We start from the raw sequence: 15,058 nt of genomic DNA, 5'->3' as shown, positions 1-15,058 counted from the left end.
AGAGACCACTGTTGGTGTGATAATTCGAAAATGGAAGAAATACAAGATCACAGTCAATCACCCTCACCCTGGAGCTCCATGCAAGATCTCACCTGGTGGGGTAAGAATGATTCTGAGAAAGGTGAGGTCAGCCCAGAATTACACGGGAGGAGCTTGTCAATGATCTCAAGGGAGCTGGGAGCACAGTCACCAAGAAAACCATTGGTAACACACTTCGCCGTAATGGATTGAGATCCTGCAGTGCCTGCAAAGTCCCTTTGCTCAAGAAGGCTCATGTACAGGCCTGTCTGAAGTTTGCCAATGAACACCTGAATGATTCAGAGAAAGATTGGGAGAATGTGATATGGTCAGATGAGACCAAAATTTAGCTCTTTGGCATCAACTCCACTCGCCGTGTTTGGAGGCAAAGAAATGCCCGGTGGGGATGGTGTTCTTGGGGTCATATCCAGCATTTCTCTGCTCCCAGCTCCCTTGAGATCATTGACAAGCTCCTCCCGTGTAATTCTGGGCTGACCTCACCTTTCTCAGAATCATTCTTACCCCACCAGGTGAGATCTTGCATGGAGCTCCAGAGTGAGGGTGATTGACTGTGATCTTGTATTTCTTCCATTTTCGAATTATCGCACCAACAGTGGTCTCTTTCTCACCAAGCTTCTTGCTGATGGTCTTGTAGCCCATTCCAGCCTTGTGCAGGTCTACAGTCTTGTCCCTGACGTCCTTTGATAGCTCTTTGGTCTTGCCCATGGGGGGCGAGAGATTTGAACGGAAGAAACTGATTCTGTGACAGGAGACTTTTATACAGGGACAGGACTAATTTGTGTGCCTCATGGGCACATAACCGGTCTGTGGGGGTCAGAATTCTTGCTGGTTGGTAGGGGATCAAATACTTATTTCCCTTAATTAAATACAAATTAATTTATAACTTTTATTTAATGTTTTTTTCTGGATTTTTTGTTGATATTCTGTCTCTCTCTGTTAAAATAAACTTTTCATAAAAATTATAGACTGTTCAAGTCTTTGTAAGGGGGTAAACTTACAAAATCAGCAGGGGATCAAATACTTATTTCCCCCACTGTATATGTAAAGGTTTAAGGTTCTGCAAACACGTCTTAAGATGTGCAACAGTACGTCGTCGCATTTTTCGTTTCAAAATTCTCCACACATTCTCTATTGGGGACAGGTCAGGACTGCAAGCAGGCCAGTCCAGTACCTGTACCCTCTTCTTCAGCAGCCATGCCTTTTTAATGTGTGCAGCATGTGGTTTTGCATTGTCTTGTTGAAAAATACATGGACGTCCCTGGAAAAGATGAGGTCTTGAAGGCAGCATGTGTAGTACGCTGTCTGGAATCTCTTTTTTTCGCGAACCAGAACCGGAACCGTTCTGCGTCAGTGGAAAAGGGGTATCAGAGCGATTGGATCTTCATCAGTCCACCCTCAATACTCAACGTACACAAAATCAAACCAACCAACACGTTCATGAAGGCACTTTATTGTTATTTTGATGTTGGAAAAGTCGGCGTGTGATTGGATGATCTCCGGATCGTCACCACGACAGATTCAGACGTTGAAGAACGAGGACAGTCGACGGGAAGCTATAGTGACCGTCAACACAACAGCGGCGCCGATGACAAAACCTCTAAGGATCTTGTAGCCGGTTCTGGGCGTTTGGATCTCAGGCTGGTTCTCCTCGACTTCGGCATCGGGACACCTAAACAGCAACACGGAGCCGTCATGCACACGTGTTAAAGGAAACTTCAGCGTTACTCCACCTAGCGTGTATAACGTGTATTTCTGAATTTAAACCTTACCTTCATCTTCACACGCGATCTCCATCAGAGCCCCAGACTCTCCAGGTTGGGCTTCAACGATGGGGGGAACAAGAACGTCGTCCTGCAGCTGCTCTTCTTCCACCTTCGTCATCTGGTCCATCTGAAGCACCTGCTTCTCCAGCCTTTTGTTCTCCATCTTCTCCAGGTTTTTGAGGACCATTTTTCTCCTCTAAATTTGGCGTCTTTATATCAATCTGGTTCTTTACTACCTGCTTTGGTTTTTCCACTGTGTCCACCGGAGCCACCTGCCTCTCTGCCTTCTTCATGACCTGGTCTGGTTTTTCCACTGGGTCCACCTGCCTCTCTGCCTTCTTCATCTCATTCTCTATGAAACGAACCCTATTTTTTACCTGTTCCTTTAGGATGACCTGCTCTGGTTCTTCCACCAAGTTCAGCAGGGCCACCTGCCTCTCTGCCTTCTTCATGACCTGGTCTGGTTTTTCCACTGGGTCCACTTGCCTCTTTGCCTTCATCTTATTCTCTATGAAACAAACCCTATTTTTTACCTGTTCCTTTAGGATGACCTGCTCTGGTTCTTCCACCAGGTTCAGCAGGGCCACCTGCCTCTCTGTCTTCTTCATGACCTGGTCTGGTTTTTCCACTGGGTCCACCTGCCTCTCTACCCCCTTCATGACCTGGTCTTGTTTTTCCACTGGGTCCACTTGCCTCTCTGCCTTCATCTCATTCTCTATGAAACGAACTCTATTTTTTACCTTTTCCTTTAGGATGACCTGCTCTGGTTCTTCCACCAGGTTCAGCAGGGCCACCTGCCTCTCTGCCTTCTTCATGACCTGGTCTGTTTTTTCCACTCACTGGGTCCACCTGCCTCTCTACCTTCTTCATGACCTGGTCTGGTTTTTCCACTGGGTCCACTTGCCTCTCTGCCTTCATCTCATTCTCTATGAAACGAACCCTATTTTTTACCTGTTCCTTTAGGATGACCTGCTCTGGTTCTTCCACCAGGTTCAACTGGGCCATCTGCCTCTCTACCTTCTTCATGACCTGGTCTGGTTTTTCCACTGGGTCCACCTGCCTCTCTAACTTTTTCATCTCATTCTCTATGAAACGAACCCTATTTTTTACTTGTTCCTTCCCCTGGTCCTTTAGGATGACCTGCTCTGGTTTTTCCACCAGGTTCAGCGGGGCCACCTGCCTCTCTACCTTCTTCATGACCTGGTCTGGTTTTTCCACTGGGTCCACCTGCCATCTCAATCTCAAAAACCAGAACCACCTTCTTTACTGGTTTCCTCCTCTGGTCCTTTAGGACGACCTGCTCTGGTTCTTCCACCAGGTCCCGTGGGGCCACCTGCATCTCTACTTTCTGGCGTCTCTGCCACCATTTTCTCTTCTTTACTTTCTTCTCAGGTTTGTTTTTCCCAGAACCACCTGCTTCTCCATCTTTGGTATTTGGTCTGCCTGGCCCTCTAAAACCTTCTGCTCCACTCCTTGCCCCATCTCTTCACCCTTTACCCCATTTCCCTTCTCATCCTCCCCGTCCTGCATCTCTACTTTCTACTTTCTTTCCCAGACTCTCCAGGTTGGGCTTCAACGATGGGGGGAACAAGAACGTCGTCCTGCAGCTGCTCTTCTTCCACCTTCGTCATCTGGTCCATCTGAAGCACCTGCTTCTCCAGCCTTTTGTTCTCCATCTTCTCCAGGATTTTGAGGACCATTTGCTCTTCTAAATTTGGCTTCTTTATATCAATCTGGTTCTTTACTACCTGCTTTGGTTTTTCCACTGTGTCCACCGGGGCCACCTGCCTCTCTGCCTTCTTCATGACCTGGTCTGGTTTTTCCACTGGGTCCACCTGCCTCTCTGTCCTCATCTCATTCTCTATGAAACAAACCCTATTTTTTACCTGTTCCTTTAGGATGACCTGCTCTGGTTCTTCCACCAGGTTCAGCAGGGCCACCTGCCTCTCTGTCTTCTTCATGACCTGGTCTGGTTTTTCCACTGGGTCAACCTGCCTCTCTGCCTTCTTCATGACCTGGTCTGGTTTTTCCACTGGGTCCACCTGCCTCTCTGCCTTCTTCATCTCATTCTCTATGAAACGAACCCTATTTTTTACCTGTTCCTTTAGGATGACCTGCTCTGGTTCTTCCACCAAGTTCAGCAGGGCCACCTGCCTCTCTGCCTTCTTCATGACCTGGTCTGGTTTTTCCACTGGGTCCACTTGCCTCTCTGCCTTCATCTTAATCTCTATGAAACGAACCCTATTTTTTTACCTGTTCCTTTAGGATGACCTGCTCTGGTTCTTCCACCAGGTTCAGCAGGGCCACCTGCCTCTCTGTCTTCTTCATGACCTGGTCTGGTTTTTCCACTGGGTCCACCTGCCTCTCTACCCCCTTCATGACCTGGTCTTGTTTTTCCACTGGGTCCATTTGCCTCTCTGCCTTCATCTCATTCTCTATGAAACGAACTCTATTTTTTACCTGTTCCTTTAGGATGACCTGCTCTGGTTCTTCCACCAGGTTCAGCAGGGCCACCTGCCTCTCTGCCTTCTTCATGACCTGGTCTGTTTTTTCCACTCACTGGGTCCACCTGCCTCTCTACCTTCTTCATGACCTGGTCTGGTTTTTCCACTGGGTCCACTTGCCTCTCTGCCTTCATCTCATTCTCTATGAAACGAACCCTATTTTTTACCTGTTCCTTTAGGATGACCTGCTCTGGTTCTTCCACCAGGTTCAACTGGGCCATCTGCCTCTCTACCTTCTTCATGACCTGGTCTGGTTTTTCCACTGGGTCCACCTGCCTCTCTAACTTTTTCATCTCATTCTCTATGAAACGAACCCTATTTTTTACCTGGTCCTTTAGGATGACCTGCTCTGGCTTTTCCACCAGGTTCAGCGGGGCCACCTGCCTCTCTACCTTCTTCATGACCTGGTCTGGTTTTTCCACTGGGTCCACCTGCCATCTCAATCTCAAAAACCAGAATCACCTTCTTTACTGGTTTCCTCCTCTGGTCCTTTAGGACGACCTGCTCTGGTTCTTCCATCAGGTCCCGTGGGGCCACCTGCATCTCTACTTTCTGGCGTGTCTGCCACCATTTTCTCTTCTTTACTTTCTTCTCAGGTTTGTTTTTCCCAGAACCACCTGCTTCTCCATCTTTGGTATTTGGTCTGCCTGGTCCTCTAAAACCTTCTGCTCCACTCCTTGCCCCATCTCTTCACCCTTTACCCCATTTCCCTTCTCATCCTCCCCGTCCTGCATCTCTACTTTCTACTTTCTTTCCCAGACTCTCCAGGTTGGGCTTCAACGATGGGGGGAACAAGAACGTCGTCCTGCAGCTGCTCTTCTTCCACCTTCGTCATCTGGTCCATCTGAAGCACCTGCTTCTCCAGCCTTTTGTTCTCCATCTTCTCCAGGATTTTGAGGACCATTTGCTCTTCTAAATTTGGCGTCTTTATATCAATCTGGTTCTTTACTACCTGCTTTGGTTTTTCCACTGTGTCCACCGGGGCCACCTGTCTCTCTGCCTTCTTCATGACCTGGTCTGGTTTTTCCACTGGGTCCACCTGCCTCTCTGTCTTCATCTCATTCTCTATGAAACAAACCCTATTTTTTACCTGTTCCTTTAGGATGACCTGCTCTCGTTCTTCCACCAGGTTCAGCAGGGCCACCTGCCTCTCTGTCTTCTTCATGACCTGGTCTGGTTTTTCCACTGGGTCAACCTGCCTCTCTACCTTCTTCATGACCTGGTCTGGTTTTTCCACTGGGTCCACTTGCCTCTCTGCCGTCATCTCATTCTCTATGAAACGAACCCTATTTTTTACCTGTTCCTTTAGGATGACCTGCTCTGGTTCTTCCACCAGGTTCAGCAGGGCCACCTGCCTCTCTGCCTTCTTCATGACCTGGTCTGGTTTTTCCACTCACTGGGTCCACCTGCCTCTCTACCTTCTTCATGACCTGGTCTGGTTTTTCCACTGGGTCCACTTGCCTCTCTGCCTTCATCTCATTCTCTATGAAACAAACCCTATTTTTTACCTGTTCCTTTAGGATGACCTGCTCTGGTTCTTCCACCAGGTTCAACTGGGCCATCTGCCTCTCTACCTTCTTCATGACCTGGTCTGGTTTTTCCACTGGGTCCACCTGCCTCTCTAACTTTTTCATCTCATTCTCTATGAAACGAACCCTATTTTTTACTTGTTCCTTCCCCTGGTCCTTAAGGATGACCTGCTCTGGTTCTTCCACCAGGTTCAGCGGGGCCACCTGCCTCTCTACCTTCTTCATGACCTGGTCTGGTTTTTCCACTGGGTCCACCTGCCATCTCAATCTCAAAAACCAGAACCACCTTCTTTACTGGTTTCCTCCTCTGGTCCTTTAGGACGACCTGCTCTGGTTCTTCCACCAGGTCCCGTGGGGCCACCTGCATCTCTACTTTCTGGCGTCTCTGCCACCATTTTCTCTTCTTTACTTTCTTCTCAGGTTTGTTTTTCCCCAGAACCACCTTGCTCTCCATCTTTGGTATTTGGTCTGCCTGGTCCTCTAAAACCTTCTGCTCCACTCCTTGCCCCATCTCTTCACCCTTTACCCCATTTCCCTTCTCATCCTCCCCGTCCTGCATCTCTACTTTCTACTTTCTTTCCCAGACTCTCCAGGTTGGGCTTCAACGATGGGGGGGAACAAGAACGTCGTCCTGCAGCTGCTCTTCTTCCACCTTCGTCATCTGGTCCATCTGAAGCACCTGCTTCTCCAGCCTTTTGTTCTCCATCTTCTCCAGGATTTTGAGGACCATTTGCTCCTCTAAATTTGGCTTCTTTATATCAATCTGGTTCTTTACTACCTGCTTTGGTTTTTCCACTGTGTCCACCGGGGCCACCTGCCTCTCTGCCTTCTTCATGACCTTGTCTGGTTTTTCCACTGGGTCCACCTGCCTCTCTGCCTTCTTCATCTCATTCTCTATGAAACGATCCCTATTTTTTACCTGTTCCTTTAGGATGACCTGCTCTGGTTCTTCCACCAGGTTCAGCAGGGCCACCTGCCTCTCTGCCTTCTTCATGACCTGGTCTGGTTTTTCCACTCACTGGGTCCACCTGCCTCTCTACCTTCTTCATTACCTGGTCTGGTTTTTCCACTGGGTCCACTTGCCTCTCTGCCTTCATCTCATTCTCTATGAAACAAACCCTATTTTTTACTTGTTCCTTTAGGATGACCTGCTCTGGTTCTTCCACCAGGTTCAACTGGGCCATCTGCCTCTCTACCTTCTTCATGACCTGGTCTGGTTTTTCCACTGGGTCCACCTGCCTCTCTAACTTTTTCATCTCATTCTCTATGAAACGAACCCTATTTTTTACTTGTTCCTTCCCCTGGTCCTTAAGGATGACCTGCTCTGGTTCTTCCACCAGGTTCAGCGGGGCCACCTGCCTCTCTACCTTCTTCATGACCTGGTCTGGTTTTTCCACTGGGTCCACCTGCCATCTCAATCTCAAAAACCAGAACCACCTTCTTTACTGGTTTCCTCCTCTGGTCCTTTAGGACGACCTGCTCTGGTTCTTCCACCAGGTCCCGTGGGGCCACCTGCATCTCTACTTTCTGGCGTCTCTGCCACCATTTTCTCTTCTTTACTTTCTTCTCAGGTTTGTTTTTTCCCAGAACCACCTTGCTCTCCATCTTTGGTATTTGGTCTGCCTGGTCCTCTAAAACCTTCTGCTCCACTCCTTGCCCCATCTCTTCACCCTTTACCCCATTTCCCTTCTCATCCTCCCCGTCCTGCATCTCTACTTTCTACTTTCTTTCCCAGACTCTCCAGGTTGGGCTTCAACGATGGGGGGAACAAGAACGTCGTCCTGCAGCTGCTCTTCTTCCACCTTCGTCATCTGGTCCATCTGAAGCACCTGCTTCTCCAGCCTTTTGTTCTCCATCTTCTCCAGGATTTTGAGGACCATTTGCTCCTCTAAATTTGGCTTCTTTATATCAATCTGGTTCTTTACTACCTGCTTTGGTTTTTCCACTGTGTCCACCGGGGCCACCTGCCTCTCTGCCTTCTTCATGACCTTGTCTGGTTTTTCCACTGGGTCCACCTGCCTCTCTGCCTTCTTCATCTCATTCTCTATGAAACGATCCCTATTTTTTACCTGTTCCTTTAGGATGACCTGCTCTGGTTCTTCCACCAGGTTCAGCAGGGCCACCTGCCTCTCTGTCTTCTTCATGACCTGGTCTGGTTTTTCCACTGGGTCCACCTGCCTCTCTACCTTCTTCATGACCTGGTCTGGTTTTTCCACTGGGTCCACCTGCCTTTCTGCCCTCATCTCATTCTCTATGAAACGAATCCTATTTTTTACCTGTTCCTTTAGGATGACCTGCTCTGGTTCTTCCACCAGGTTCAGCAGGGCCACCTGCCTCTCTGCCTTCTTCATGACCTGGTCTGTTTTTTCCACTGGGTCCACCTGCCTCTCTACCTTCTTCATGACCTGGTCTGGTTTTTCCACTGGGTCCACCTGCCTCTCGCCTTCTTCATCTCTTTATCTCATTCTCTATGAAACGAACCCTATTTTTTACCTGTTCCTTTAGGATGACCTGCTCTGGTTCTTCAACCAGGTTCAGCGGGGCCACCTGCCTCTCTACCTTCTTCATGACCTGGTCTGGTTTTTCCACTGGGTCCACCTGCCTCTCTATCTTCTTCATCTCAATCTCAAAAACCAGAACCACCTTCTTTACTGGTTTCCTCCTCTGGTCCTTTAGGACGACCTGCTCTGGTTCTTCCACCAGGTCCCGTGGGGCCACCTGCATCTCTACTTTCTGGCGTCTATGCCACCATTTTCTCTTCTTTACTTTCTTCTCAGGTTTGTTTTTTCCCAGAACCACCTGCTTCTCCATCTTTGGTATTTGGTCTGCCTGGCCCTCTAAAACCTTCTGCTCCACTCCTTGCCCCATCTCTTCACCCTTTACCCCATTTCCCTTCTCATCCTCCCCGTCCTGCATCTCTACTTTCTACTTTCTTTCTCAGACTCTCCAGGTTGGGCTTCAACGATGGGGGGAACAAGAACGTCGTCCTGCAGCTGCTCTTCTTCCACCTTCGTCATCTGGTCCATCTGAAGCACCTGCTTCTCCAGCCTTTTGTTCTCCATCTTCTCCAGGTTTTTGAGGACCATTTTCTCCTCTAAATTTGGCTTCTTTATATCAATCTGGTTCTTTACTACCTGCTTTGGTTTTTCCACTGTGTCCACCGGGGCCACCTGCCTCTCTGCCTTCTTCATGACCTGGTCTGGTTTTTCCACTGGGTCCACCTGCCTGCACTCTGCCTTTTTCATCTCATTCTCTATGAAACGAACCCTATTTTTTACCTGTTCCTTTAGGATGACCTGCTCTGGTTCTTCCACCAGGTTCAGCAGGGCCACCTGCCTCTCTGCCTTCTTCATGACCTGGTCTGGTTTTTCCACTGGGTCCAACTGCCTCTCTACCTTCTTCATGACCTGGTCTGTTTTTTCCACTGGGTCCACCTGCCATCTCAATCTCAAAAACCAGAACCACCTTCTTTACTGGTTTCCTCCTCTGGTCCTTTAGGACTACCTGCTCTGGTTCTTCCATCAGGTCCCGTGGGGCCACCTGCATCTCTACTTTCTGGCGTCTCTGCCACCATTTTCTCTTCTTTACTTTCTTCTCAGGTTTGTTTTTCCCAGAACCACTTGCTTCTCCATCTTTGGTATTTGGTCTGCCTGGTCCTCTAAAACCTTCTGCTCCACTCCTTGCCCCATCTCTTCACCCTTTACCCCATTTCCCTTCTCATCCTCCCCGTCCTGCATCTCTACTTTCTACTTTCTTTCCCAGACTCTCCAGGTTGGGCTTCAACGATGGGGGGAACAAGAACGTCGTCCTGCAGCTGCTCTTCTTCCACCTTCGTCATCTGGTCCATCTGAAGCACCTGCTTCTCCAGTCTTTTGTTCTCCATCTTCTCCAGGATTTTGAGGACCATTTGCTCTTCTAAATTTGGCGTCTTTATATCAATCTGGTTCTTTACTACCTGCTTTGGTTTTTCCACTGTGTCCACCGGGGCCACCTGTCTCTCTGCCTTCTTCATGACCTGGTCTGGTTTTTCCACTGGGTCCACCTGCCTCTCTGTCTTCATCTCATTCTCTATGAAACAAACCCTATTTTTTACCTGTTCCTTTAGGATGACCTGCTCTCGTTCTTCCACCAGGTTCAGCAGGGCCACCTGCCTCTCTGTCTTCTTCATGACCTGGTCTGGTTTTTCCACTGGGTCAACCTGCCTCTCTACCTTCTTCATGACCTGGTCTGGTTTTTCCACTGGGTCCACTTGCCTCTCTGCCGTCATCTCATTCTCTATGAAACGAACCCTATTTTTTACCTGTTCCTTTAGGATGACCTGCTCTGGTTCTTCCACCAGGTTCAGCAGGGCCACCTGCCTCTCTGCCTTCTTCATGACCTGGTCTGGTTTTTCCACTCACTGGGTCCACCTGCCTCTCTACCTTATTCATGACCTGGTCTGGTTTTTCCACTGGGTCCACTTGCCTCTCTGCCTTCATCTCATTCTCTATGAAACAAACCCTATTTTTTACCTGTTCCTTTAGGATGACCTGCTCTGGTTCTTCCACCAGGTTCAACTGGGCCATCTGCCTCTCTACCTTCTTCATGACCTGGTCTGGTTTTTCCACTGGGTTCACCTGCCTCTCTAACTTTTTCATCTCATTCTCTATGAAACGAACCCTATTTTTTACTTGTTCCTTCCCCTGGTCCTTAAGGATGACCTGCTCTGGTTCTTCCACCAGGTTCAGCGGGGCCACCTGCCTCTCTACCTTCTTCATGACCTGGTCTGGTTTTTCCACTGGGTCCACCTGCCATCTCAATCTCAAAAACCAGAACCACCTTCTTTACTGGTTTCCTCCTCTGGTCCTTTAGGACGACCTGCTCTGGTTCTTCCACCAGGTCCCGTGGGGCCACCTGCATCTCTACTTTCTGGCGTCTCTGCCACCATTTTCTCTTCTTTACTTTCTTCTCAGGTTTGTTTTTTCCCAGAACCACCTTGCTCTCCATCTTTGGTATTTGGTCTGCCTGGTCCTCTAAAACCTTCTGCTCCACTCCTTGCCCCATCTCTTCACCCTTTACCCCATTTCCCTTCTCATCCTCCCCGTCCTGCATCTCTACTTTCTACTTTCTTTCCCAGACTCTCCAGGTTGGGCTTCAACGATGGGGGGAACAAGAACGTCGTCCTGCAGCTGCTCTTCTTCCACCTTCGTCATCTGGTCCATCTGAAGCACCTGCTTCTCCAGCCTTTTGTTCTCCATCTTCTCCAGGATTTTGAGGACCATTTGCTCCTCTAAATTTGGCTTCTTTATATCAATCTGGTTCTTTACTACCTGCTTTGGTTTTTCCACTGTGTCCACCGGGGCCACCTGCCTCTCTGCCTTCTTCATGACCTTGTCTGGTTTTTCCACTGGGTCCACCTGCCTCTCTGCCTTCTTCATCTCATTCTCTATGAAACGATCCCTATTTTTTACCTGTTCCTTTAGGATGACCTGCTCTGGTTCTTCCACCAGGTTCAGCAGGGCCACCTGCCTCTCTGTCTTCTTCATGACCTGGTCTGGTTTTTCCACTGGGTCCACCTGCCTCTCTACCTTCTTCATGACCTGGTCTGGTTTTTCCACTGGGTCCACCTGCCTTTCTGCCCTCATCTCATTCTCTATGAAACGAATCCTATTTTTTACCTGTTCCTTTAGGATGACCTGCTCTGGTTCTTCCACCAGGTTCAGCAGGGCCACCTGCCTCTCTGCCTTCTTCATGACCTGGTCTGTTTTTTCCACTGGGTCCACCTGCCTCTCTACCTTCTTCATGACCTGGTCTGGTTTTTCCACTGGGTCCACCTGCCTCTCGCCTTCTTCATCTCTTTATCTCATTCTCTATGAAACGAACCCTATTTTTTACCTGTTCCTTTAGGATGACCTGCTCTGGTTCTTCAACCAGGTTCAGCGGGGCCACCTGCCTCTCTACCTTGTTCATGACCTGGTCTTGTTTTTCCACTGGGTCCACCTGCCTCTCTAACTTCTTCATCTCAATCTCAAAAACCAGAACCACCTTCTTTACTGGTTTCCTCCTCTGGTCCTTTAGGTCGACCTGCTCTGGTTCTTCCACCAGGTCCCGTGGGGCCACCTGCATCTCTAATTTCTGGCGTCTCTGCCACCATTTTCTCTTCTTTACTTTCTTCTCAGGTTTGTTTTTTCCCAGAACCCCCTGCTTCTCCATCTTTGGTATTTGTTCTGCCTTCTGCTCCACTCCTTGCCCCATCTCTTCACCCTTTACCCCATTTCCCTTCTTATCCTCCCCGTCCTGCATCTCTACTTCCTACTTTCTTTCCCAGACTCTCCAGGTTGGGCTTCAACGATGGGGGGGGAACAAGAACGTCGTCCTGTAGCTGCTCTTCTTCCACCTTCGTCATCTGGTCCATCTGAGGCACCTGCTTCTCCAGCCTTTTGTTCTCCATCTTCTCCAGGTTTTTGAGGATTATTTGCTCCTCTAAATTTGGCTTCTTTATATCAATCTGGTTCTTTACTACCTGCTTTGGTTTTTCCACTGTGTCCACCGTGGCCACCTGCCTCTCTGCCTTCTTCATGACCTGGTCTGGTTTTTCCACTGGTTCCACCTGCCTGTCTGCCTTCTTCATCTCATTCTCTATGAAACGAACCCTATTTTTTACCTGTTCCTTTAGGATGACCTGCTCTGGTTCTTCCACCAAGTTCAGCAGGGCCACCTGCCTCTCTGCCTTCTTCATGACCTGGTCTGGTTTATCCACTGGGTCCACCTGCCTCTCTGCCTTTTTCATGACCTGGTCTGGTTTTTCCACTGAGTCCACCTGCCTCTCTGCCTTCTTCATCTCATTCTCTATGAAACAAACCCTATTTTTTACCTGTTCCTTTAGGATAACCTGCTCTGGTTCTTCCACCAAGTTCAGCAGGGCCACCTGCCTCTCTGCCTTCTTCATGACCTGGTCTGGTTTTTCCACTGGGTCCACCTGCCTCTCTGCCTTCATCTCATTCTCTATGAAACGAACCCTATTTTTTACCTGTTCCTTTAGGATGACCTGCTCTGGTTCTTCCACCAGGTTCAGCAGGGCCACCTGCCTCTCTGTCTTCTTCATGACCTGGTCTGGTTTTTTCACTGGGTCCACCTGCCTCTCTTCCTTCTTCATGACCTGGTCTGGTTTTTCCACTGGGTCCACCTGCCTCTCTGCCTTCATCTCATTCTCTATGAAACGAACCCTATTTTTTACCTGTTCCTTTAGGATGACCTGCTCTGGTTCCTCCACCAGGTTGAACTGGGCCATCTGCCTTTCTACCTTCTTCATGACCTGGTCTGGTTTTTCCACTGGGTCCACCTGCCTCTCTAACTTTTTCATCTTATTCTCTATTAAACGAACCCTATTTTTTACTTGTTCCTTCCCCTGGTCCTTTAGGATGACCTGCTCTGGTTCTTCCACCAGGTTCAGTGGGGCCACCTGCCTCTCTACCTTCTTCATGACCTGGTCTGGTTTTTCCACTGGGTCCACCTGCCTCTCTATCTTCTTCATCTCAATCTCAAAAACCAGAACCACCTTCTTTACTGGTTTCCTCCTCTGGTCCTTTAGGATGACCTGCTCTGGTTCTTCCACCAGGTCCCGTGGGGCCACCTGCATCTCTACTTTCTGGCGTCTATGCCACCATTTTCTCTTCTTTACTTTCTTCTCAGGTTTGTTTTTCCCCAGAACCACCTGCTTCTCCATCTTTGGTATTTGGTCTGCCTGGCCCTCTAAAACCTTCTGCTCCACTCCTTGCCCCATCTCTTCACCCTTTACCCCATTTCCCTTCTCATCCTCCCCGTCCTGCATCTCTACTTTCTACTTTCTTTCTCAGACTCTCCAGGTTGGGCTTCAACGATGGGGGGAACAAGAACGTCGTCCTGCAGCTGCTCTTCTTCCACCTTCGTCATCTGGTCCATCTGAAGCACCTGCTTCTCCAGCCTTTTGTTCTCCATCTTCTCCAGGTTTTTGAGGACCATTTTCTCCTCTAAATTTGGCTTCTTTATATCAATCTGGTTCTTTACTACCTGCTTTGGTTTTTCCACTGTGTCCACCGGGGCCACCTGTCTCTCTGCCTTCTTCATGACCTGGTCTGGTTTTTCCACTGGGTCCACCTGCCTCTCTGTCTTCATCTCATTCTCTATGAAACAAACCCTATTTTTTACCTGTTCCTTTAGGATGACCTGCTCTCGTTCTTCCACCAGGTTCAGCAGGGCCACCTGCCTCTCTGTCTTCTTCATGACCTGGTCTGGTTTTTCCACTGGGTCAACCTGCCTCTCTACCTTCTTCATGACCTGGTCTGGTTTTTCCACTGGGTCCACTTGCCTCTCTGCCGTCATCTCATTCTCTATGAAACGAACCCTATTTTTTACCTGTTCCTTTAGGATGACCTGCTCTGGTTCTTCCACCAGGTTCAGCAGGGCCACCTGCCTCTCTGCCTTCTTCATGACCTGGTCTGGTTTTTCCACTCACTGGGTCCACCTGCCTCTCTACCTTCTTCATGACCTGGTCTGGTTTTTCCACTGGGTCCACTTGCCTCTCTGCCTTCATCTCATTCTCTATGAAACAAACCCTATTTTTTACCTGTTCCTTTAGGATGACCTGCTCTGGTTCTTCCACCAGGTTCAACTGGGCCATCTGCCTCTCTACCTTCTTCATGACCTGGTCTGGTTTTTCCACTGGGTCCACCTGCCTCTCTAACTTTTTCATCTCATTCTCTATGAAACGAACCCTATTTTTTACTTGTTCCTTCCCCTGGTCCTTAAGGATGACCTGCTCTGGTTCTTCCACCAGGTTCAGCGGGGCCACCTGCCTCTCTACCTTCTTCATGACCTGGTCTGGTTTTTCCACTGGGTCCACCTGCCATCTCAATCTCAAAAACCAGAACCACCTTCTTTACTGGTTTCCTCCTCTGGTCCTTTAGGACGACCTGCTCTGGTTCTTCCACCAGGTCCCGTGGGGCCACCTGCATCTCTACTTTCTGGCGTCTCTGCCACCATTTTCTCTTCTTTACTTTCTTCTCAGGTTTGTTTTTCCCCAGAACCACCTTGCTCTCCATCTTTGGTATTTGGTCTGCCTGGTCCTCTAAAACCTTCTGCTCCACTCCTTGCCCCATCTCTTCACCCTTTACCCCATTTCCCTTCTCATCCTCCCCGTCCTGCATCTCTACTTTCTACTTTCTTTCCCAGACTCTCCAGGTTGGGCTTCAACGATGGGGGGAAC

General features: G+C 49.0%; 2 protein-coding genes across 4 annotated transcripts; both read right to left on the bottom strand.

Moving 5' to 3' along the window:
• Window positions 1–1,473: 1,473 nt before the first annotated feature.
• Window positions 1,474–5,679, bottom strand: LOC134319467 (titin-like). Of its 3 annotated transcripts, XM_063000653.1 has the most exons (4): window positions 4,492–5,678; window positions 2,772–3,916; window positions 1,809–2,197; window positions 1,474–1,708 (listed from the first exon to the last, which is right to left on the bottom strand). In XM_063000653.1, exons 1-2 carry the CDS (start codon window positions 4,705–4,707, stop codon window positions 3,335–3,337), a joined length of 798 nt encoding a protein of 265 aa, XP_062856723.1. In that variant the 5' UTR covers window positions 4,708–5,678; the 3' UTR covers window positions 1,474–1,708; window positions 1,809–2,197; window positions 2,772–3,334. The 3 variants fall into 3 exon arrangements, with proteins under 3 accessions (XP_062856723.1, XP_062856722.1, XP_062856724.1); XM_063000652.1 differs by having other exon boundaries at window positions 1,809–3,916; XM_063000654.1 differs by having other exon boundaries at window positions 1,809–5,679.
• Window positions 5,680–7,537: 1,858 nt separating this feature from the next.
• LOC134319466 (titin-like) lies at window positions 7,538–13,645 on the bottom strand. The gene is made up of 5 exons (XM_063000651.1): window positions 12,374–13,645; window positions 11,181–11,597; window positions 9,168–9,269; window positions 9,006–9,056; window positions 7,538–8,216 (listed from the first exon to the last, which is right to left on the bottom strand). The coding sequence occupies exons 1-5, from the start codon at window positions 13,643–13,645 to the stop codon at window positions 7,548–7,550; spliced, it is 2,511 nt and encodes an 836-aa protein (XP_062856721.1). The 3' UTR covers window positions 7,538–7,547.
• Between the last annotated feature and the right edge of the window lie 1,413 nt (window positions 13,646–15,058).

Source organism: Trichomycterus rosablanca, chromosome 8 (assembly GCF_030014385.1).
Source record: "Trichomycterus rosablanca isolate fTriRos1 chromosome 8, fTriRos1.hap1, whole genome shotgun sequence".
In the NCBI taxonomy this organism is placed as follows: Eukaryota; Metazoa; Chordata; class Actinopteri; order Siluriformes; family Trichomycteridae; genus Trichomycterus; species Trichomycterus rosablanca.
The sequence above is the reverse complement of the archived record's forward strand: the minus strand, read 5'-3'. Positions and strand labels throughout refer to the sequence as shown.